Genomic DNA, 22,155 nt, shown 5'->3' with positions numbered 1-22,155 from the left:
AGTTTTAAAAATACATGAAAAATGGGCATGATATCAGACCCTTGCTGATTTGAGCAAATTATGCTTTGATGTGTGGACGACTTGGTTCAAAAAAGGCAGCGATTGCCTTTTTTGTGTAGCTCCGCCCAAAAACAAGGTTCTGGAAGCCTCCCCCATCACTAGTATTAGGAGCCCTAGCACACACAAACGTGCATTACTAAACACACAAACTACATGTACGCAAAAAAACACACATCCTATTCATGCTGTAGTGTAGCCTACCCAAACTTTAGGCTTATTCATGTGGTTTAGAGATTGGCTGGCCAGAAAGGGCATTGAAGCGATTTGTCATGCATCTCTACAAACAAAGACAATTATATCATCCTTTTGTCTCTGGGTACCATTCTGACCGAGCATCATTTGTCACCACATTTGTCTCAGGTGCTTGATCCTTAATTGAGCTGCTAATGAGGAGATGCTGACTCTTTTCTAAAGACTCTTGAGGACTTTGACGAAGCAAAGCAGCCACACGTACACATGCCCGTGAGAACGCTGTCATCTTCCAGCTCATTAGTCTAAACATGCGTTCAGTGGATGAGACAACAGTGCTACATTTTTTATTTATTTAGATATTTAACAGACATCCTCATCTAGAGCAGCTCACACAAGTTATATTTTTGCACATTATTAGTTCATACAGCTGAATATTTAGTGAAGCAATTCAGGTTCAATATTCTGCTCAATGGCATAATGGTAGTGCCTCATCTGGGATTTGAACCAGAAGATCTGTTGTCACTGCCCCATTGCACCTTTAATTCAACTAATAATTAATAACGGCTCCCTGTTATTAATAACAGCCCCCTCATGGAATACTCCCATTAACAGGGATACGGAGAGTGGAATCCTACATTGTAGCACATGTAGCTACGTTACATTTGGACATTAAACAGGAGCTCTTGTTCAGAGTCATTTATCTAAGTGCATACATGCAGGTTAGGGCAATGTTTATGCCATCAGTTTATGCCATAAAAACCACAACTGATAGTAGTAAACCCTTTGAAAAGTAGTTTTTTGGAATGTTTCCTCAACATCCTAAGTGTTCTAGAACATTGTGTTCTATTTCTAAGCCATGATTGTTACATCAGCATTGGAATATTGTTTAAGTCGGTCTGGATAAGAGCATGTGCTAAATGCCTGTAATGTAATGTGAGGTTCAGTTAAGAAGATTCTGATAACATATTTGTGATCTTACACCTTTAAGGGTTAATACAATATAAAGCGCCATAGTAGGCGCCAGAGGGAGTCTGCGGATTTTGCCCCCTCACTGCCTTCACCCAGTCTGAATAAAGTGGGAAGAGGCCAGGCTGCCTTGTCTCCTCTTAACCCGCTGAAGAGTAGGTTTTTTAGATTTTTATTTCTTTCTTTCAAAAAAAGACTAAGGGTTCTAGAACTCGACTGCTTTCAATAACCAGTAGTGTTTGTTACATCAGCATTAAAATGTTCAGTTAAGAACATTCTGATCACATATTTATGATCGCACACCTTAAAGGGTTAAAGGAAAACAGTGCATTGATGTTTTATAAGAAGGCATTTTAGAGTGTATTATTTTCCTTAAAATTTAGCTGATCACAAATTCAAATAATCTGATGACTTCACTACATACCATATGTGAGTTATGGTCAGAACCAGGGTAACATCAAAAGAATAGTAATTTAGTGCAGGCATGAGGCCTATGTCAGTTTGCATCTGTGTCAATGCCATAGTAGAAAACAGTTGCATCATGCTGTCAATAACAGACAGTTATACCATTTGGGCACAACTCCTGCTCAGGTGCGGGGTCCCTAACTGAGCTGCTAATTAAGAGGTGTTTACTTCACTCAGAAGACTCATGAGGATATTGATGGAGCGTCTACACTCGCGAGGCTGCTCCCATCCTTCAGTTTGTTTGTTTGAGCAGGGGCGGCAAAGTGAGGTCATGTCATCAGGGGTAGACGTTGTCATTTTAATGCACTCCCCAAACTTTGACTGAGAGCTCAGGGAAGTCTCAAAGGAGAAACAAACGGCATCATCAGGCAGCTGGAGACACTCTAAAGTAGCAATGATACACAGAATTATAATATAAACTATGCTGTTTTTATTAAAGAGAAAAGTGTGAAATCCCTAAGTACAGCTGGGGGGGTTTGACATCCCTGCCCTGGTATTTTCTGTGCTGTGACCTGCCCTATCTAGCCCTCCAGTAATCCAGCAGAGGACAAGAAGGCCTAGACTAAACCAGGTTGGTTCTCAAAGAGGAAGTGGTCACACCACCATAGTGGAGGGACTGAAGGAAAGGAGGCGAGGAGTGAGAAGTAATGGGACGCGCCCATCGTCTATAAAACATTGCGTTCCCCACACACCCCATCAGAATGCTTCCGCACTATCCAGATTTCTAGCCCAATCCACCATACACATTTCCGTCTATCCCACGGTTGTCCAGCCCTGTTCCTACAGTCCTGGAGGTTGTCACTCCAACCCTAATAAAACACACCTCATTCAACAGCTAGAGCAGGGCTGCCCAACCCTGTTCCAGGAGATCTACCATCCTGCAGGTTTTCACTCCAACTCTTAGCAAGCACCTTCAGCTAAACTAAACGGGCAGGACAGGCAACTGCTTGGAGCCCTGGACACTGGGGTGCCCCCAAGGGCAAAGTTCTAGGAGTTTTGGGTAACATGATGAGTGGAAGTCGGTCAGAAGGGCCCCATCTGATTTAGAGCACCCCCCCACCCCACCCCATTTAGTCTCTGTGGCCCCCGATAAGATATTATCCGCAATATTGGACTGGGCGGCAACATCACAAGTTTCTGAGGAGAATGTTTGCTTTTGCTGTTCTTCACTGTCCCAAACTGATGAGGAGGATGCAGCGATTAGCTCTAGCGTACTTTGAACGGTCGAGCTTTCCAATGGGTGACGTTAGGGAGGCCAGGTTTTAAAGAGTCTTCTCCAAGGACACAATGCAAACAGCAAATAGATAACCCCCCCCCCCCCCCCCCCCCCCACCCCAAGGTTATGGTCTCTGTAGGACTGTGACGATTCATCACAGTAAAGAGTGCACATAAAAAATCGCAGACTAAACTGGTCACTGAATGTGAGGTAAGGGTCATTACAGCTCTTCAGCATTTCAGGTAATACTAAACATTCTTATTATAGCCTTTCAATATTATTTATTCTACTTCATTTGATCCTGACCTTGCAACTGACAAGTCTTAAGTAAAATATTTTGTGCGTTTAATATATTTTTTAGAATTACAAAAATAAATTTTCTAACAGAATTTTTTAGCAGTCTTATTGTTCCACTCAAATGCGATTTGGGTGGACCTGAAATCATTTGTTTTTGTGACTTGGGGGGTGGCGAAACAATTGCTGTGCAAAGCAGAATTCCTCGTGTTTATTAGGGTCCAATGGGGCTGACATGCTCTCTATTAAGAGTTAAAATGACTCGATGAGAGTCAATGTCTCTCTGAAACCTTTGCTGTGTAGGAACGCCGGTTATTGAATGCCCCAACAGTGTAAGCCAGAGGGGTCGACGGGCCCCACGAACAGGAACACGGTCTCTGACTGCCTCGCAGGCGAGTAACTCGAGCAGAAACCACGGTGACTAACAGAAACCGCACACCGTGCTAACGTCGTGCTTTTGTTCATTTAAAAGCTGTAGATTTATTTATCAAAAGCAAAAAAAAAAAGACTTTTTCCACTGTCGTTTTTTTATCGACGAAGAGGTTTTTAGACGACAAAACATGTATGCGCGTTTCCTGCTTGGAGAGGGATACTGAGGATATAGAAGGAAAAAAGTACAAAGAGGGGGAAAAAAGCAACCAAACTGGTTCCCAGTGTGAAATTTTGATTCTGAGAGGAAAGACCTAAAATGCATAATCCCTTTCAGCTTGGTAAAAGGAGAATACTGGGGTGGATTTGATTGAGGGTTTTGCCTTTTTTGAAATGTAATACCACAGTGGGGTACAATAGATGTGTCAAGCAGAGTGCTACCAGGCGAACCGGGGACAAACCTGAAACTCCATTAAATGTATGCCAGTTTTGCTTTCCACCAATTCCCAGGCTAAATTAGGCAATTGGCTGTACGAACCAACACTGGTTCACTCGTAAATCACATCAGAGTGAAAGGTTTACTATACGGACACAAAGTTAGACTTTGTCTATCATTCATGCGCTTATCAAAAAATGTAGTTAAAACGTCAGTTAGCACAAATGTTAGGGCTCATTGAAAAATCAAGACCTGCCGTTTTTTTCTAGACAGGGAGCTGCTAATGCTTGGAAGACCTTGCCGGGTTTTCAGCTTGTGAGTTTTACCCGAAGCAGTTCCACGAAGGGACAGCACAGACAAGGCAAGAGGCAGTTGTAGTATATGTTATTTTACACCAAAGGATCGGAGGGAGCTGTGGCAGGAAGTTGAGGATTGTGGGTCGTGTCGGGGCCCTGTCATGGCTGTGGGGTTGGCTGGCTACATTTCCTGTAAGCGGGAGAGAACAGAAGAGTTTAGGATAGGGGTCTGCGACCCTGAATCTGGAGAGTCACGGGTTTTCATTGCTACTTCGCAATTAATTAAACAATTAGAATTAAAAAAGGCTTGCTATTTTTTTTAAAAAGGTGCCGAAATGCAAAAAAAAAGAAAAACTAATTTCTCTCTATGCCTCTCCGCAGAATGCCACAGATGAACCAGACCCAGACCACAGTAAAGGAGTTCTTCATTGTGGGCTTCCCAGGGCTCCACCCTCAGCACTATAAGCTGATGGGCACGATTTTCTTCCTGATCTACGTCACCACCGTGGTGGGGAACTCCCTCCTGGTGGCGCTGTTCTTCATCGAGCGCCGGCTCCAGAAGCCCATGTACATCATCATGCTGAGCCTGGCCCTGTCCGACATCGGCTTCTGCACCGTAGCCCTGCCCAAAGTCATTGGCCGCTACTGGCTAGACGATGGCGCCATCCCCTTCCACATCTGCTTCTTCCAGCGGTTCCTGATCCACTATTTCGGGACGCTCAACTCGCTGATCATGCTGGCCATGTCGCTGGACCGCTACCTGGCCATTTGCTTCCCGCTGCGCTACCCGACGCTCATGACCAACCGCACCATGGGGGCGCTAACCGGCTTCTCCTGGGTGTCCGCCGCGGTGTCCCCGGCCATCTCCGTCGGCATCTCCACCCCGATGCCGTTCTGTGGGCCCAACCGGATCATCCACTGCTACTGCGACACCATGTCCACCACCTCCCTGGTGTGCGCTGATGCCCGACAGATCCTCAGTGTGTCCACGGGCCTGGCCATGTTCGTGCTCCTGGTGCCACTCATCTTGATCTTATCATCTTACATCAGCATCATCGTGGCAGTGCTGAAGGTAGCCGATGCTCAGGGCCGCCAAAAAACCTTCTCCACCTGTGCTACACAGCTGTGCATTATCAGTATATACTACCTGCCCCGTTTCGGAGTCTACCTGAGCTCCCTAGTTTCCTACATTAATGTCAACCCGGATTTGCGGATCAGTCTCACCCTCTTCTATAGCCTGTTCCCTCCCCTGCTAAATCCCCTCATTTACTGCTACAGGACTACGGAGATCAAGGACATTTTAAGCAAATGGTTTTGTCGAAGGAATGCCATCAGTCAGACACCTATAGTTACGACTGTTTCCAAATGACAGTTTGATCTGAAATATCAATTCTGACAACACGTACTGTAGTGTGTGCATGTGTGTGTGTGTGTGTATGTCATGTTAACAAATACCTTTTATCAAGTTCTGTGAAACTGAAAATGTTCACTTTTTATTTAGATTTATTAAATATATTACATTTATTAAAAATGTAACTTTGAGTAACTTTTCCACATATAGCCTACATTTTCTAGTCAGGCTTTGACTTACTGCAGCTATAATAAACTGGATATTGGTTACACAATGACTTTAGTAAAATAACTAATATAAAGCTGAGGGTAGACTCCATTTCATATTGTAAAAAAAGGCATTCATTAAAAATATGCTTATAGATAAAAACACAACTCAAACCAGAATATTTGTAATCTGCAAATAATTCAGATCTACAATCTGCATTTTCTTAAAAACTGTCATTGTTATAATGGGAAAGGGGGGGGGGGGGTGTTACTGTTAGTGAGAATTAACATGAAGCTTATTAAGCTCAAAACTGGGAAAATACAGTGAACTTCACTTAATAATCTTAATATTTTTACAGAAGCCTCACAAACCAAATAACATTACAGGGGAGCCATAAAAATGTACAAAGATGTTAAAAAAACAAAAAAAAAAACAACTAGTCGGCCGCCTCAACTTTTCTCAACTTTTACAACAATCAAAACAAACATAATTCACAACCATCTGACCTTACATCACAAAGTTCACCTCACACTGTAACAACATATACATATGTGTACTCATAAATGTTACTAGCCAGAACAAACAGGGAAATAATGAGATGGATAAAAGTTTATTAAGCAGTTCTCACACTTACGTTGGTCTGAAAAGGCTACAGCTGACCAGCACATGTACCTCCCTCACGAGGAGGAAGCGGCCTCTAGTGGTGAAAGCTGGAATACACCTTTTAACAGTGTGGATCCAATTCAACAAGTCTACACAGCCATTACAGGCAGAACAGGGCTTTTAAACATCATAATACACATTTGAAATCACAAGTATGACCACACATTTCTGTGCATCACATATGGCAGTGTTATAACATTGACAAAACATTCCAGTAACACCAGGAAGACATTTTGTATTCGCTGGTATCAGTAATTCATCAAAAGGTAGAAGTTTGGAAAGAAAAAAAAAACTTTTTCCGTTGTTGCTGAAAACCTAAAAATATAATTAACTGGGTTCTTTGAAACCCACCTTTCCCAATGCCTAGACTACTAACAAATATTATGAGGATCCCATCTGCTGGCCTAAAATGGGGTTTTTAATGAACTGACTTAAGACATGTAGCTAACAGGTTATAATGGGGCCACCCCCTATTATAACAGTTAGCAGTTAGCAAGAATTAACGTGACGCGAATGAAGTTTAAAACCGTGAAAATTCATAGTGAACTTCACTTAATAAAAATCTTAACATTTTGCAGCCTGACAAACCAAATAACATTACAATGGAGCTACAAAAAATGTGCAAAGACGGTAACCTGAAGGGGTACCCGCCATTAACGCGTTGTTTGCGATCTGAAGTAAAATAGCCGCATCCACTGAGCGGGGAAAGTTCTCGACATTTACAACAATCAAAATGAACATAATACACGACCATCTGGCCGTAATACAGGAAAATCACGAAGTTTACATCACACTGTAATTATTCAGAGCATACATATGTACTTATAAATGTTACTTACCTGAATAAAAAGAAATTAGCCGGATAAAAGTCAGGCAGTATTCCCTCGCTTGTCTGAAAAGACGACAGTTGACTATCTACCCCTCTCACAAGGAGGGAGCGCCCTCTACTGCCGTCTGAGAAATGCAGTAATGTAAATGTAGCTTGCTGGCTACAGGAACCAACTAGTTAAGCCAGCTGCGTTGTAAAATTGTTCATGGAACCAACCTAGCTTAGATAGTGAGCCAGATAAAATCTAGCTGGCTTAAGTGAGCTAAATTATAAAGTAGCTAGTTAAACTATGCATATGACCTAGCTAATAATATGAGGGCAGCTAGCTGGCTTTTGGGTTAGCTACGCCTTATGGCCAGCTAGTTGGAATAAACGGCAAATGTGGTAGTTAGGTATGTCATATGGCCAGCTGATTAGAAAAATAAGCAGCTACTTAGGATAATTTGGTAGCTAGCAACAAAAAAAGGATTAAATGACAAAATTGCTTGCCATGTGGAGGAGGATGCTGCAATTAGCACTAGCATACAATTGAGCATATCACTTGGTGAACATAGGGAGACCAGGTTTGTCTGTATTGTCCTTCTCCAAGGACACAATGCAAACCGCAAACAGTAACCCACCCCCCAAGGTTATGGTCTCTGTAGGATTGTGTCGATTCATCACAGTAACGACACCAGTTATAAGCCTATATAAGATTTCTGAAAACACATATGAAATGGCAGACTAAACAGGTCACCGAATGTGAGAGGAGAGCTGTTCAGTATTATAGCTTTTCAGGATTTCAGGTATTTTACACGAGCCTTTCAATATTATAGGTTTATTCAACTGTTTCATTTGACCTTGGCCTTGCAACAGATAGTAGTTTTAATTGAATTATTTAAATATAATTAATCTTTTTTCAAATATTTTTTTCCTCGGGTAAGTGTTATTGTTTCACTCACGTTCACTTCATGTGCTCTTTATTACTCTAAAAACTTGATTTGGGTGGAATTGAAATCATTTGTTTTTGTGACACTAGAGGGAAAAAAACTGCTGTGCGAGGCAAAATTCCTAGTATTAACAGGGTCCAATGGGGGACAGTGTGCGCTCTATTTGAGTTAAAATGACTCTACCATAGTTATTTTTTCTCTGAACCCTTTGTTGTATAGGAATGTTGATTATTAATTATGCAACAATTGTAAGCCAGTTGTAAGTGCGTTTCTTGCTTGGAGAGAGATAATGGAGATATAGAAAAAAAAGTACAAAGAGAAAAAAAGTAATTAAACTGGTTTCCAGTGTAAAATTTCAATTCTGCAAGGAAAAACTTAAGAAGTTTAATGTCTTCTAGCTTGGTAAAAGGAAAATGGAAAAATGGACTGCATTTACATAGCGCTTTTATCCAAAGCACTTTACAATTGATACATCTCATTCAACAGAGCATTTAGGGGATAGGTGTCTTGCTCAGGGGCACTTCGACACGCCCAGGGTGGGACTCCGACTGCCAGACAACCGCTGTTACCTCCTGAGCTATGTCGCCCCCAAAAGGACAATAAGGGTGGACTTGATTTAGGGTTTTGCCGTTTAAGAAAGGGAATGGCTACAATAGGTGTGCCACGTTGAGTGCTAGCAGGCAACCCGGGGGCACAGGTTCATTAAATGTAGATTTCTCTAAATAATGGGTGGGCAACCCCGGTCGTTAATTAGAGCACGGTGAAATTCGATCTCATACAGGGACATGAGAACAGTCTTCAGCTGTCATTCATGCGCTTATCAGGAAATGTAGCTAAAACGTATTAAGGTGGCGTAAATGTTAGGGCTAATTAAGTCATTAAGGCCATAAGTTTTTTCCCACTCAGAGCTCCTACTGCTTGGAAGCTCCACCCCAGCTTGTGAGTTTCACCTGACCAGGTGCTTATATTTTTATATATATTTTGCCTCTCCCCAGAATGGAACAGGCGAACCAGACCCAGACCACAGTAAAGGAGTTCTTCATTGTGAACTTCCCAGGGCTCGACTTTCAGTATTATAAGTTGATGGGCATGATCTTCTTCCTGATCTACGTCACCACCGTGGTGGGGAACTCTCTCCTGGTGGCGCTGTTCTTCATCGAGCGCCAGCTCCAGAAGCCCATGTACATCATCATGCTGAGCCTGGCCCTGTCCGACATCGGCTTCTGCACCGTAGCCCTGCCCAAAGCCATCGGCCGCTACTGGCTAGACGATGGCGCCATCCCCTTCCACGTCTGCTTCTTCCAGTACTTTCTGATCCACTATTTTGGGACGCTCAACTCGCTGATCCTGCTGGCCATGTCGCTGGACCGCTACCTGGCCATTTGCTTCCCGCTGCGCTACCCGACGCTCATGACCAACCGCACCATGGGGGCGCTAACTGGCTTCTCCTGGGTGTCTGCCGCGGTGTCCCCAGGCATCTCTGTCGGCATGACTGCCCGGATGCCTTTCTGCGGGCCCAACCGGATCATCCACTGCTACTGCGACAGCGTGTCCACCACCTCCCTGGTGTGCGCTGACACGCGGCAGGTCTTCAGTGTGTCTGTGGCCCTGGCCATGTTCGTGCTCCTGGTGCCACTCATCTTGATCTTATTATCTTACATCAGCATCATCGTGGCGGTGCTGAAGATAGCCGACGCCCAGGGCCGCTACAAAGCCTTCTCCACCTGTGCTACACAGGTGTGCATCATCAGCATATACTACCTGCCCCGCTTTGGAGTCTACCTGAGCTCCCTAGTCTCCTTCGTAAAGATCAGCCCAGATCTGCGGATCAGTCTCACACTCTTCTATAGCCTGTTCCCCCCCTTAATTAACCCCCTCATATACTGCTACAGGACCAAGGAGATCAAGGACATTTTGTACAAATGGTTTTGTCAAAGGAATGTCGTTAGTCAGACACGTATAGTCGCGACTGTTTCCAAATGAAACAGGCAGTTTGATCCAAAATATCAATTCTGACTGACAACACATACTGTAGTGTGTGTGTGTGTCGATGTGTGATGCCAACAAATGGCTATTTTCGAATTCATTTTGATGATTGTTAAACCAGCTAAAATGTGAAGAAATAAATGTTCATTCTTTATTCAGATTTATTAAATATACAACATTTATTTAAAAATATAACATGGGAACATATATTAAGCCATATTTTAGCATTTGAAATGCAACTTAATGCAAGTTTGTATAATTTTGTAGAAAACACTGAATAAATGTATGTAATTTAAAGCTGCTTTTTTCTAGTTTTCATTTGTGTATTTCTTTATAGAAAGCTTGTTGTACATTCCTTTATTCATAAAAAAGTAACATTTCATTGAATAAGCTGCATCTTCTGTGTTGATCAGTGAAAAAATAATCAAATCTGTTTTGGTGATTTATTTTGTGAGGGGGGGGATACATTTATCTGTGCACAACCAGGTGCTTTCTGTTGTGAATGGGGGTGCCAATATTCGTGTTGGAATGGAATACACTGCTAATATATTGAAATAAAATATGTCAGTAACACCAGAAAACATGGGTCTACTGGGTGGCAAATCAAATCCTACTTAGGGCCCCACTCTAGAGCTGGCACTGCTCACAATGTTTTTTAATATATATTATAGCCATGAAAGCAGCAACATTGTTTATATTGTTATTAAATATTAAATTATTATTAAAATATTTAATTGTTTCAGTATGTCTTCTGATATATTTCAATATGTTACCAGTAATGGCCAACATGAGCAGTATCCTTGAAAAAGAGTTGACAAAAAAGAACTACAAAGGTCATATGATTATTGTTCATTAAGTCCATTTCTAAGCACTGTTCTCAACCACAAGAATGGAACAGCAGAGCTTATTCCGGGCCAACACACACTGAATGCACAGGTCAGTGTGTGTCAGTATGCGTCACATATGGCATTCTTATAACATTGACAAAACATTCCAGTAACATCGTGAGAACAGCAGTCTCCGAAAAAAACTTGTAATAATTTGGTAGCTAGCTACGAAAAAGGATTTAATGACAGAACGGCTTACCATATGCAGAATTCAGAAATTACGACTAGCATACAATTGAGCGTTTCAATCTTAGTTTTAAATTAAGGAGGACATGTTCTAAAGAGAATTTATGATGGCATTGTGTCCTTCTCCAAGGTCACAATGCAAACAGAGTAACCCACCCCCCAAGGTTATGGTCTCTGTAGGATTGTGCCGATTCATCACAGTGACGACACCGGTTATAAGCCTATATAAGATTTCTGAAAACACAAAAGAAATAGCAGACTGAACTGGTCACTGAATGTGAGAAGAGAGCTGTTCAGTATTATAGCTTATCGGCATTTCAGGTATTTTATTTCCGCCTGTCAATATGCTAGGTTTATTCAGCTGTTTCATTTGACCTTGGCTTTGCAACTGATAACAGTTTCAACTGAATTATTTTCGGCGTTTCATATAATTCTTATCATTTTTTTTTTACATAGAATTACTTTTTTTTTCGGCAGGTAAGATGTAGTCTTATTTTTCCAAATAATAAGAATAAAATTCCTAGTATTCAATAGGGTCCAATGGGGGATAGTGTGAACTCAATTAGAGTTAAAATGATTTGCATAGTTAATTTTTCTCTCAACCCTTTGCTGCATAGGAACAGTGGTTATTAAGTACTCAACAATCGGAAACCAGTTATATGTGCGTTTCTTGCTCAAAAAGGGATTTAGGTGTTATTGGAAAAAAGTACAAAGAGAAAAAAGTAACCAAACTGGTTTTAATCTCTTCTGGCTTGGAAAAGGAAAATAAGGCTGGATTCGATTGATATGCAAATGGTTTTCAGCTTGTGAGTTTTACCCGACCAGGGTTGTGCAGTTGTACGGTTGTACGGAGGGACAGCACAGATATGGCGGGGGGCGGGGGTTGTGGGAGGAGGGGGGTGGTGGGCGTGCTTCGGGAAAAGGGTAAGGATTGGAAGCCATGTCGGGTGTCCTCTCATGGCTGTGGGGTTGGCTGGCTTCATTTTCTTTAAGTGGGAACAGAACAGGTTAGGATAGGGGTCTGCAACTCTGAACCTGGAGAGTCACTGGCTCTGCTAGTTTTTGTTGATACTTTGCTCTTGGTTATTCAGTTGTAGCAGTTCATTACACAGCTAATTCAGTTCACTTTGTTAATTGGAGTTCTGAGGGAAAAGATATGCCTCTCTAGCTGAGGGCCTTTTGTAGGGAATCAGCCAGTGAACTGAATGGGCCTCAGGTTTTCCTCTGGGTATCAGATAATGGGCTGCCTAAATCAATAATTGGCCCTCAGGGCGCTGTCCAGGGTTGAGGGGCCAGCAGGGGTGCTGAAGTTTCTCCTGGTCCTGCCAGCGCTGTCTCCGGTGCTGGATTTCCCTGCAGTGGAAAGGGACGGAACGAGTCAGTGCTGCCCGTACGCTCTGACCCCGCACCACATCAGTGATTTTAAAAACGAAACGGGTAAATACTGAAACCAGCCAAAAACCAGCAGAGCAGACGCTCCAGGCATCCCCTCCAGGGCCAGACTCTGACACCACCTGCTCTAAACCAGAGGTCTGCAACCCTGGGCCCGGAGAATGACATGATCTGCTGGCTTTCACTGTCACTCTGCCCTTAATTAATCAGTTAGAGCAGTTAATTGCACCATTTTAGAGCAGTCAATTGCACCTGGTTAATTGGGTCTGAATTTGGTGCTGATTTTAAGGTGTAAACAAAAACCAGCAGAGCTTATAGCTGTCCAGGACCAGGGTTGTAGATCCTTACTCTGGACTGTGGAGTGAAAATACTATTATTTATTTTTTTAAGTGGCTGACAGTAGGAGAATAAAAGGTAATAAGGCTGAAATGTAAAACAAACCTCTCATATTTTTTCTCTGTTTCTGCACAGAATGGAACGGACGAACCAGACCCAGATCCAGATCCAGACCCAGACCCAGACCCAGACCCAGACCACAGTAAAGGAGTTCTTCATTGTGGGCTTCCCAGGGCTCCGCCCAGAGTACTATAACCTGATGGCCGCCATCTTCTTCCTGATTTACGTCACCACGGTGGTGGGGAACTCCCTCCTGGTGACGCTGTTCTTCACCGAGCGCCGGCTACAGAAGCCCATGTACATCATCATGGTGAGCCTGGCCCTGTCCGACATCGGCCTGTGCACCGTAGCCCTGCCCAAAGCCATCAGCCGCTACTGGCTGGACGACGCCATCATCTCCTTCGAGGTCTGCTTCTTCCAGTCCTTCCTGATCCACTACTTTGAGACGCTCAGCTCGCTGACCATGCTGATCATGTCGCTGGACCGCTTCCTGGCCATCTGCTTCCCGCTGCGCTACCCGACGCTCATGACCAACCGCACCATGGGGGCGGTCATCGCCTTCTCCTGGCTGTTCGCCGCGGTGTCGCCGGGCATATCCGTGGGCCGCGTCTCCCAGATGCCCTTCTGCGGGCCCGACCGGGTCCTCCACTGCTACTGCGACAACCTGTCCACCACGCCGCTGGTGTGTGCCGACACCGAGAGGCTCCACCGCCTGTCCGTGTTCCTGGCCATGTTCGTGCTCCTGGTGCCGCTCAGCTTCATCGTGCTGTCCTACGTCAGCATCATCATGGCGGTGCTGAAGATAGCCGACGGCCCGGGCCGCCACAAGACCTTCTCCACCTGCGCCACGCAGCTGTGCCTCATCGGCATATATTACCTGCCCCGCTTCGTCATCTACCTGTGCTGCCTGTCCTCCTTCGTGTTGCTTCAACCGAACGTGCGGATCACTCTCACCCTCTTCTATAGCCTGTTCCCGCCCCTAGTTAACCCGCTCATATACTGCTACAGGACCAAGGAGATCAAGGAGATTCTAAACAAATGGGGTTTTCCGGGAAACCACGTCAGTCCGAAACCTATGCTCGAGACTGCTTTCAAGTGAAACAGGCAGTTTGATCCAAAATATCAATTCTGACAACACAAACTGTAGAACCGAATTAAACCAATGCTTGTTCCTCAAATCTGTCTTACATATGTGTGTGTGTGTGTGTGTGTGTTGTTAACAAATACCTTTTTTTGAGTTCATTTTGATGATTGTTGAACTGGCATAGACTGGCATAGGCATAAATGTTCATTCTTCATTCTGATTTATTAAATAAATAACATTTATTAAAAACATGGTTACATACATACATTAAGCCATATTTTAGCATTTAAAATACAACTTAATGCAAGTTTGCATAATTTTGAAGAAGAAAAAACAAGGCACTCATCAAAAGAAAACACTGAACAAATGTAGTTACAATAACGCGTTTTCTGTTTTTCATTTGTATATATTTTTAAAAGCAGGCATGTTGTACATTCATTTATTAATAAAAAAATAACATTTCTCTGAGTAAACTGCATCTTTATTATTGCTGAACTCTGTCTTGGTGAATGATTAAGTGTGGGGGTCTTAATTTATCTGCGCACAACCAGGCATTTTCTCTAGTGAAGGGGATGCCAAAGTGTGTATTGGAATGAATGCACTACTAACATATTGCTATGAAATATATCATTAATATCACGGGTTGCAGGGTGGCGCTTTCGGTTAAAGCACCATGCCGTGGTGCATCGGTCTGTGTTCATCGCTATCTAGCGACCCCCACTGGTCGATCAGGGCGCCCGCGGACCGTGTGTTAAAGCTCTGTGCGAGCTTAGCCATGGCGCGTGGTGTAAAAAAGAAGCAGTCCTCCTGTTTCGGGGGAGGAGAACTGCGAATATCCACACTCTCTCAAACGAGTGACGAGGCTCACACATGAACACGGCTGCAGGTGCGGAGGGCTGGCTTTCCAAATTAGGGTGGGAACTGATGATGTTCAGCCCCAGGCTGGGTGCCTAATTAAATTACATTGCTTTGATATATATTTTCATCACTGTATTTATTAAAGACGATAAATTATATAAAAATACCTCGAAAACAATTGGCATCAGAAACACAGTTACTTGGCACCAACCATATAAGCAACATAAACGGTTGCTTATGGCCCCGTGACCACCAGGGGGCCCCCTAATTATTCTAATATATATATATTTATTATTTAGGAGGTCAATGGGCTGGGAGTCAGGGTAAATCAAATCAAACCCCTCCAACACTATACCTGGCATTGCTCACAATATTATTTTCACATATTAAAATACTGAAAGCAGAAAAATTGTGTTCTGATATATATTTCAATATATTACCGGTTTTTGTCTTTTTCCATAATGTCCAAATAAACTGGAAGAGTGAGCAGGGTTCCTTAAAAACAGTGGACAGAAAATAACAATTAAATTAATATGATTATTGTTCATTAAGTCCTTTTCTAAGCATTGTTTTCAACCATTTGTAAGGAGCGGCTCTGCATAGTAGCAATACTTATTTCTGACCACCAGAGGACAGCAAACGCACACTAAATGCACAGATTGCGCGTCTCCTCACTCATCAGTGGTTACAAAGTCATGGGTGAGAGTAATCGAGGAACAGCGAGAAAGTGAGTTGTTTGATAACCGGGTTCCATTTGAAATTTATATGACGTAAACGGTCAGGTAAAGCTCACTGTTTAGTCCATGCTCTATATGTTCGGTACAATAAATTGAACCGTGAGAAATTTTGGCTAAGGCGCACCCAGTGAAGGCCCAGCTGTGAAGCTCCTTATCCGGATACTTCTGCCCCACCCTGTTCAATAAAACAGTGTCTGTTGCCCTGAGCAACATGTGCTCCAGTGTTCTGTATTTTGGGCCAGTCCCCGTGAAGTGTCCAGTTAAGGAGTTCTTTTTATTTATTTAAATCTGGTTTGAATCACAGAGGTGTGGGTGCGGCCGTGTTCCCCAGGCCACATGCAACCAGTGAATTATGTAAGACTGCTGCGTTCATATTCAGAAATGTACAGCAAACGGGTTCAGCACAAAGACCTGCTGCATTAGGGTTGTGATAGAGTTGAGTGAGAGAGAGAGAGAGAGAGTGAAAGAGAGAGTGAGTGAGTGAGTGAGAGTGAGTGAGTGAGAGTGAAAGAGAGAGATGGACAGAATGAGTGAGTGAGTATGAAAGAGAGAGAAGGACAGAGAGAGAGAAAGACAGAGAGAGGGACTGTGAGTAAATGGGAGACAGAGAAAGAGACAGATAGTATTTATGAACAGGAGCAGTGATGGCTGGGAAAATACTGTGGTTCATTGTGTAAAAAGCTCGTCCTCTGCACAATGAGCTCAGAACACACACACTCCTACCTCTCTCTCTCACACACACACACACACACACACACACACACACACACACACACTCCTACCTCTCTCTCATTCACACACACACACACTCCTACCTCTCTCTCTCTCACACACACACACACACACACTCCTACCTCTCTCTCATTCACACACACACACACTCCTACCTCTCTCTCACTCACACACACACACACACTCCTACCTCTCTCTCACTCACACACACACACACACACACTCCTACCTCTCTCTCACTAACACACTGTGGCAGACGGCAGGGAGAGGTGAGGGGAGTAGTAATTGAGGGCAGATACGTTGCCGCCCGCTGGCTCCACCCCCGAGCCTTATATGGACTTCCTGCTCCAACGAGGCAAGCCTGGGCCTAATTAAGCCATTAAGGGCAGAGGGATAAAAGGGGAAGTGAAGTGAACAAACGGCGCAAAGTACCGTGAGGGAAACGCGTGTTGTGGAGAGTAAGAGAGAGCGAAAATTATCTGTGTGATTACCTGTTGTGACCCGGACTGTTTGACTAACCCCGCTGTGTACCGAACTGTTTTGGCTGAGGACCTGGTTTTTGGATATCCCTGGATTACGGAAAAGGACAACGAGAACGGATTGTGGACTTTGGATTGGTTGCTGAATTTCCCCTTCCCCTCCTTGTGTAAATTTTCCCTAAATAAATCCCCCTATTTCACTCCAGTCGTGTTTCGTGTGATTGTTTAGTTATTGAATTGGTGACGTGGAAACCCCACACCCGTGAGCCTGCCACATATGGTGGAGAATGCGGGCACTACCCAAGCTCAATAACTAAACAGACACGGAGCATAATGGAAGCCTTAGTGAAGCAACTAGTGGAGACCAACATAGCGCAGCAGGCTATGCATCGGGAGTTGCTGGAGGAACAGCGTCAGCAGACCGCTCTCCTGCGAGCTGAACTCAGCCAGCTAACAGCCGCCCATGCTGCCGTGGCTGCAGGCGCAGCAGTCTCCCATCCTAAACCCAGTATGTTTCTGCTGAAACTAACAGAAGCTGATGACATCGAGGCTTACCTCCAAGCCTTTGAGAGGACGGCGGCTAGGGAGAAATGGCCCCAGGCGCAATGGGCCAGCCTGCTAGCACCCTTCCTGTCAGGCGCGGCACAGAAGACCTATCAGGATCTGACGGCTGAACAGGCGACGCACTATGAGGGGCTGAAAAAGGAGATCCTGCGCCGGTATGGTTACACACTGATCGGCCGGGCGCAACGGTTCCATGATTGGACGTATGATGCCACAGCGTCCCCCCGATCACAAATGCATGATCTGATTAGGCTGACCAAGAGCTGGCTAACAGCTAACCCAAAAAAATGTCGACTCGGCCTACGGGAGGCTGAGTACCTGGGGTACACGATCGGGAGGGGATGTGTAAAACCCCAGGTGAAGAAAGTGGAGGCGATTCGGGACTGGCCACGCCCCCGCACCAAGAAGCAAGTACGCACGTTTGTGGGGTTGACGAGCTACTACCAGAGATTTGTTCCCAACTTTGCCTCCCGAGCCAGCCCCCTGACGGATCTGACCAGGAGCCGTCTGCCCGCCCAGGTGATATGGACCGAGGAGGCGGAGAAGGCCTTCCAGGACTTAAAGGGAGCACTGTGTTCTGGACCCGTGCTGGTGACTCCAAACTTCTCCAAACCACTGGTGGTGCAGACCGATGCGTCCGAAACAGGGGTGGGGGCCGTCCTATCACAGCTACAAGAAGGTGAGGAACACCCAGTCGTATACATTAGCCGGAAGCTGTTACCACGGGAGCAAAGATATTCCACTGTGGAGAAAGAATGTCTAGCGATCAAGTGGGCCCTGGAAACGCTGAAGTATTACCTATTGGGACGGCACTTCACCCTCGTAACGGACCATGCACCACTGGTTTGGATGTCACGTAATAAGGACAGTAACGCCCGGGTCACCCGCTGGTTCCTATCCTTACAACCCTTTGCATTCTCTGTCATCCACAGATCAGGTGCAGCACATGGAAATGCCGATGCCCTCTCCAGGAGGGATGCTCTAGGGAGCTGGACCGCCCCTCCCTCCCGGTCGGAGCTGAGGGGGGGGGTGTGTGGCAGACGGCAGGGAGAGGTGAGGGGAGTAGTAATTGAGGGCAGATACGTTGCCGCCCGCTGGCTCCACCCCCGAGCCTTATATGGACTTCCTGCTCCAACGAGGCAAGCCTGGGCCTAATTAAGCCATTAAGGGCAGAGGGATAAAAGGGGAAGTGAAGTGAACAAACGGCGCAAAGTACCGTGAGGGAAACGCGTGTTGTGGAGAGTAAGAGAGAGCGAAAATTATCTGTGTGATTACCTGTTGTGACCCGGACTGTTTGACTAACCCCGCTGTGTACCGAACTGTTTTGGCTGAGGACCTGGTTTTTGGATATCCCTGGATTACGGAAAAGGACAACGAGAACGGATTGTGGACTTTGGATTGGTTGCTGAATTTCCCCTTCCCCTCCTTGTGTAAATTTTCCCTAAATAAATCCCCCTATTTCACTCCAGTCGTGTTTCGTGTGATTGTTTAGTTATTGAATTGGTGACGTGGAAACCCCACACCCGTGAGCCTGCCACAACACACACACACTCCTACCTCTCTCTCACTCACACACACACACACACACTCTCTCTCACTCACACACACACACACACACTCCTACCTCTCTCTCATTCACACACACACACACACACACACTCCTACCTCTCTCTCTCTCACACACACACACACACACACTCCTACCTCTCTCTCTCACACACACACACACACACACACTCCTACCTCTCTCTCTCTCACACACACACACACACACACACTCCTACCTCTCTCTCTCTCACACACACACACACACACACACTCCTACCTCTCTCTCTCACTCACACACACACACACACACTCCTACCTCTATCTCTCTCACTCACACACACACACACACACACACACTCCCACCTCTCTCTCTCTCACTCACACACACACACACTCCTACCTCTCTCTCACTCACACACACACACACACACACACACTCCCACCTCTCTCTCTCTCACTCACACACACACACACTCCTACCTCTCTCTCACTCACACACACACACACTCCTACCTCTCTCTCACTCACACACACACACACTCCTACCTCTCTCTCTCACTCACACACACACACACTCCTACCTCTCTCTCTCTCTCACACACACACACACACTCCTACCTCTCTCTCACTCACACACACACACACTCCTACCTCTCTCTCACTCTCACAAACACACACACTCCTACCTCTCTCTCTCTCACACACACACACACTCCTACCTCTCTCTCTCTCACACACACACACACACACTCCTACCTCTCTCTCTCTCACACACACACACACACTCCTACCTCTCTCTCTCTCACACACACACACACACACTCCTACCTCTCTCTCACTCACACACACACACACTCCTACCTCTCTCTCTCACACACACACACACACACTCCTACCTCTCTCTCTCTCACACACACACACACTCCTACCTCTCTCTCTCTCACACACACACACACTCCTACCTCTCTCTCTCTCACACACACACACACACACTCCTACCTCTCTCTCACTCACACACACACACACTCCTACCTCTCTCTCACTCACACACACACACACTCCTACCTCTCTCTCACTCACACACACACACACTCCTACCTCTCTCTCACTCACACACACACACACTCCTACCTCTCTCTCTCTCACACACACACACACACTCCTACCTCTCTCTCTCACTCACACACACACACACACTCCTAACTCTCTCTCTCTCTCTCTCACACAAACACAGACTCCTACCTCTCTCTCTCACACACACACACACACTCCCACCTCTCTCTCTCACACACACCCACACACACACTCTCTCACTCTCTCACACACACACACACACTCTCTCTCTCTCTCCCACACACAAATACATGTGCACAAAAATACAGAAGTGTGCACACACACACACAAATATATGTGCATACACATATGCAAACATACACACACACAAAGGGAACACATATGCACCCAAATGTATACATATGCGGGGACACACACATGCAGAGCATTGGCACAGATAGACTTTTGTTTCCCTGGGCTGTGGGCCTTCTTCAGGAAACCTTCACCAGTCAGAAAACTAAGCTTAAGGGAAAACAAGCCCAACAATGGAATTATGGGTAATTTCAAGGAAAATGGGCGGGGCTCCTTCACCAGTACTTGCTACTGATATGATGTCATAATTGTCTCATGAATAGGGGGTGTGTGGTTTCTTTTGTGTGGATCTTTTGGGTGGGTACATTAGCCCTAGCAGCAGGTGATATTGACTGGGGGTTTGACACAGGGGCAGGACTGTTTCAGTCCATCCATCAAGCAGGAAAATACTTACACTGTATATGAAGGATAAGATGTTCCCTGGCAAGCGAGCGCATTTTTAAAAGGGCAATAAAACCCAACTCGCAGCTCTTTTTTCTTTTTTTTTAAAGTGACGGTGAAAAATGAGCCGGCTTGGCACCACTGATGACGGTGTAATAACTGTGCGTTAGGGCCTCGTACTCATAAAGCATCTTGGAGCAAGAGCGCTGATCTTGAGTCAGGCCTCCTCTGCGCATACACTAACCTTGTCTACTGTGAGATCAATCATTAAAACTGATCCTGGATCAGTGCTTATTATCATCTAGGATCGGGATTTTTTTTTGTTTTTCTCAGCTAGTTTTTGTCATCCTAGAACAGGGGTGTCAAATCTTATCCAACAAGGGGCCGATACTGGTGCAGGTTTTCGTTTTAGCCCAGCACTGAGGTACCCAATCGTAGTGCTGGGCTAAAACAAAAAACCTTCACCCACGTAGGGTCTTTTTAGATAAGACCGGGACACCCGTGTCCCAGAAAGACTTCCCAATCGCTTCAGAAGTTCAGAAACGCAGGTGAACGTGTGAACATTCGGCTACAGAAGATGATGTCACCACCATCACCACCCCCCCTCCGTTTTAGTCTTCAGTAAGTGTGATTAGATCCCTTGGCTGGGGGGGGGGGGGGGGCCTTTGCTCTTTAATTCGCCGTTTCAAATCATGACTCTCGTGTGTAACGAGGTGCAAAAGTTCAAACAGTAGACTCTGCTTCTCTGCCTTTATTACAACACTTCAGCTCCCGAAGACACTGATTTTCAATTTTGAGCGTGGATGGCCCTGCACATCTGCTGCAGATTATTGGCTGCATTAGGGGCCCTGAGGTGATCCAGCCATATTTTTTTCTTTCTTTCTTTCTTTCTTGATTTTTTTATAAACGGGACAGCTGTAAATTCAGATTCAAATTCAATTTCCTGTCTAAACCTCTCAACAGCGGTGATGTCATCCCTCCCTGTACACTCCACCTTTTCTTTTCCCCTCAGAGAAAAAGAAACACATGAATCATGAGAGAGAGAGAGAGAGAGAGAGAGAGAGAGAGAGAGAGAGAGAGAGAGAGAGAGAGAGAGAGAGAGAGAGAGAGAGAGAGAGAGAGAGAGAGAGGGAGAGAGATTCAGGAAGTTAAAAGATAAAAGCAAAGAACCAGGGGGAAGTGCATTACTGTACATAAAAACAGAACTGCAAATAAGAACCAGACAAA

General features: G+C 45.0%; 3 protein-coding genes across 6 annotated transcripts; all 3 read left to right on the top strand.

Moving 5' to 3' along the window:
- The first annotated feature begins 3,117 nt into the window (after positions 1 to 3,117).
- LOC118236402 (olfactory receptor 1-like) lies at positions 3,118 to 5,744 on the top strand. Of its 2 annotated transcripts, none has more exons than XM_035434756.1 (2): positions 3,118 to 3,141; positions 4,676 to 5,744. In XM_035434756.1, the coding sequence occupies exon 2, from the start codon at positions 4,677 to 4,679 to the stop codon at positions 5,661 to 5,663; it is 987 nt and encodes a 328-aa protein (XP_035290647.1). In that variant the 5' UTR covers positions 3,118 to 3,141; position 4,676; the 3' UTR covers positions 5,664 to 5,744. The 2 variants fall into 2 exon arrangements, with proteins under 2 accessions (XP_035290647.1, XP_035290648.1); XM_035434757.1 differs by lacking the exon at positions 3,118 to 3,141 and adding an exon at positions 4,428 to 4,486 and having other exon boundaries at positions 4,676 to 5,742.
- A 2,331-nt stretch (positions 5,745 to 8,075) lies between these two features.
- On the top strand, positions 8,076 to 14,583 carry LOC118235460 (olfactory receptor 2A12-like). Of its 3 annotated transcripts, none has more exons than XM_035432863.1 (2): positions 8,076 to 8,129; positions 13,196 to 14,583. In XM_035432863.1, exon 2 carries the CDS (start codon positions 13,197 to 13,199, stop codon positions 14,217 to 14,219), a length of 1,023 nt encoding a protein of 340 aa, XP_035288754.1. In that variant the 5' UTR covers positions 8,076 to 8,129; position 13,196; the 3' UTR covers positions 14,220 to 14,583. The 3 variants fall into 3 exon arrangements, with proteins under 3 accessions (XP_035288754.1, XP_035288752.1, XP_035288753.1); XM_035432861.1 differs by lacking the exon at positions 8,076 to 8,129 and adding an exon at positions 11,325 to 11,653; XM_035432862.1 differs by lacking the exon at positions 8,076 to 8,129 and adding an exon at positions 11,325 to 11,809.
- Positions 8,878 to 10,427, top strand: LOC118235462 (olfactory receptor 1-like). Its single transcript, XM_035432864.1, has one exon. It carries the CDS (start codon positions 9,270 to 9,272, stop codon positions 10,254 to 10,256), a length of 987 nt encoding a protein of 328 aa, XP_035288755.1. The 5' UTR covers positions 8,878 to 9,269; the 3' UTR covers positions 10,257 to 10,427.
- Positions 14,584 to 22,155: the final 7,572 nt, after the last annotated feature.

The sequence above is a fragment of the Anguilla anguilla genome, chromosome 9 (assembly GCF_013347855.1).
Source record: "Anguilla anguilla isolate fAngAng1 chromosome 9, fAngAng1.pri, whole genome shotgun sequence".
NCBI lineage: Eukaryota > Metazoa > Chordata > Actinopteri > Anguilliformes > Anguillidae > Anguilla > Anguilla anguilla.
This window is presented reverse-complemented; position numbering and strand designations above follow the sequence as displayed.

Bases quoted from the DNA above. Each gene is read 5' to 3' on its own strand.
- LOC118236402 (XM_035434756.1), top strand. From the start codon at position 4,677: ATGCCACAGATGAACCAGACCCAGACCACAGTAAAGGAGTTCTTCATT.
- LOC118235462 (XM_035432864.1), top strand. From the start codon at position 9,270: ATGGAACAGGCGAACCAGACCCAGACCACAGTAAAGGAGTTCTTCATT.
- LOC118235460 (XM_035432863.1), top strand. From the start codon at position 13,197: ATGGAACGGACGAACCAGACCCAGATCCAGATCCAGACCCAGACCCAG.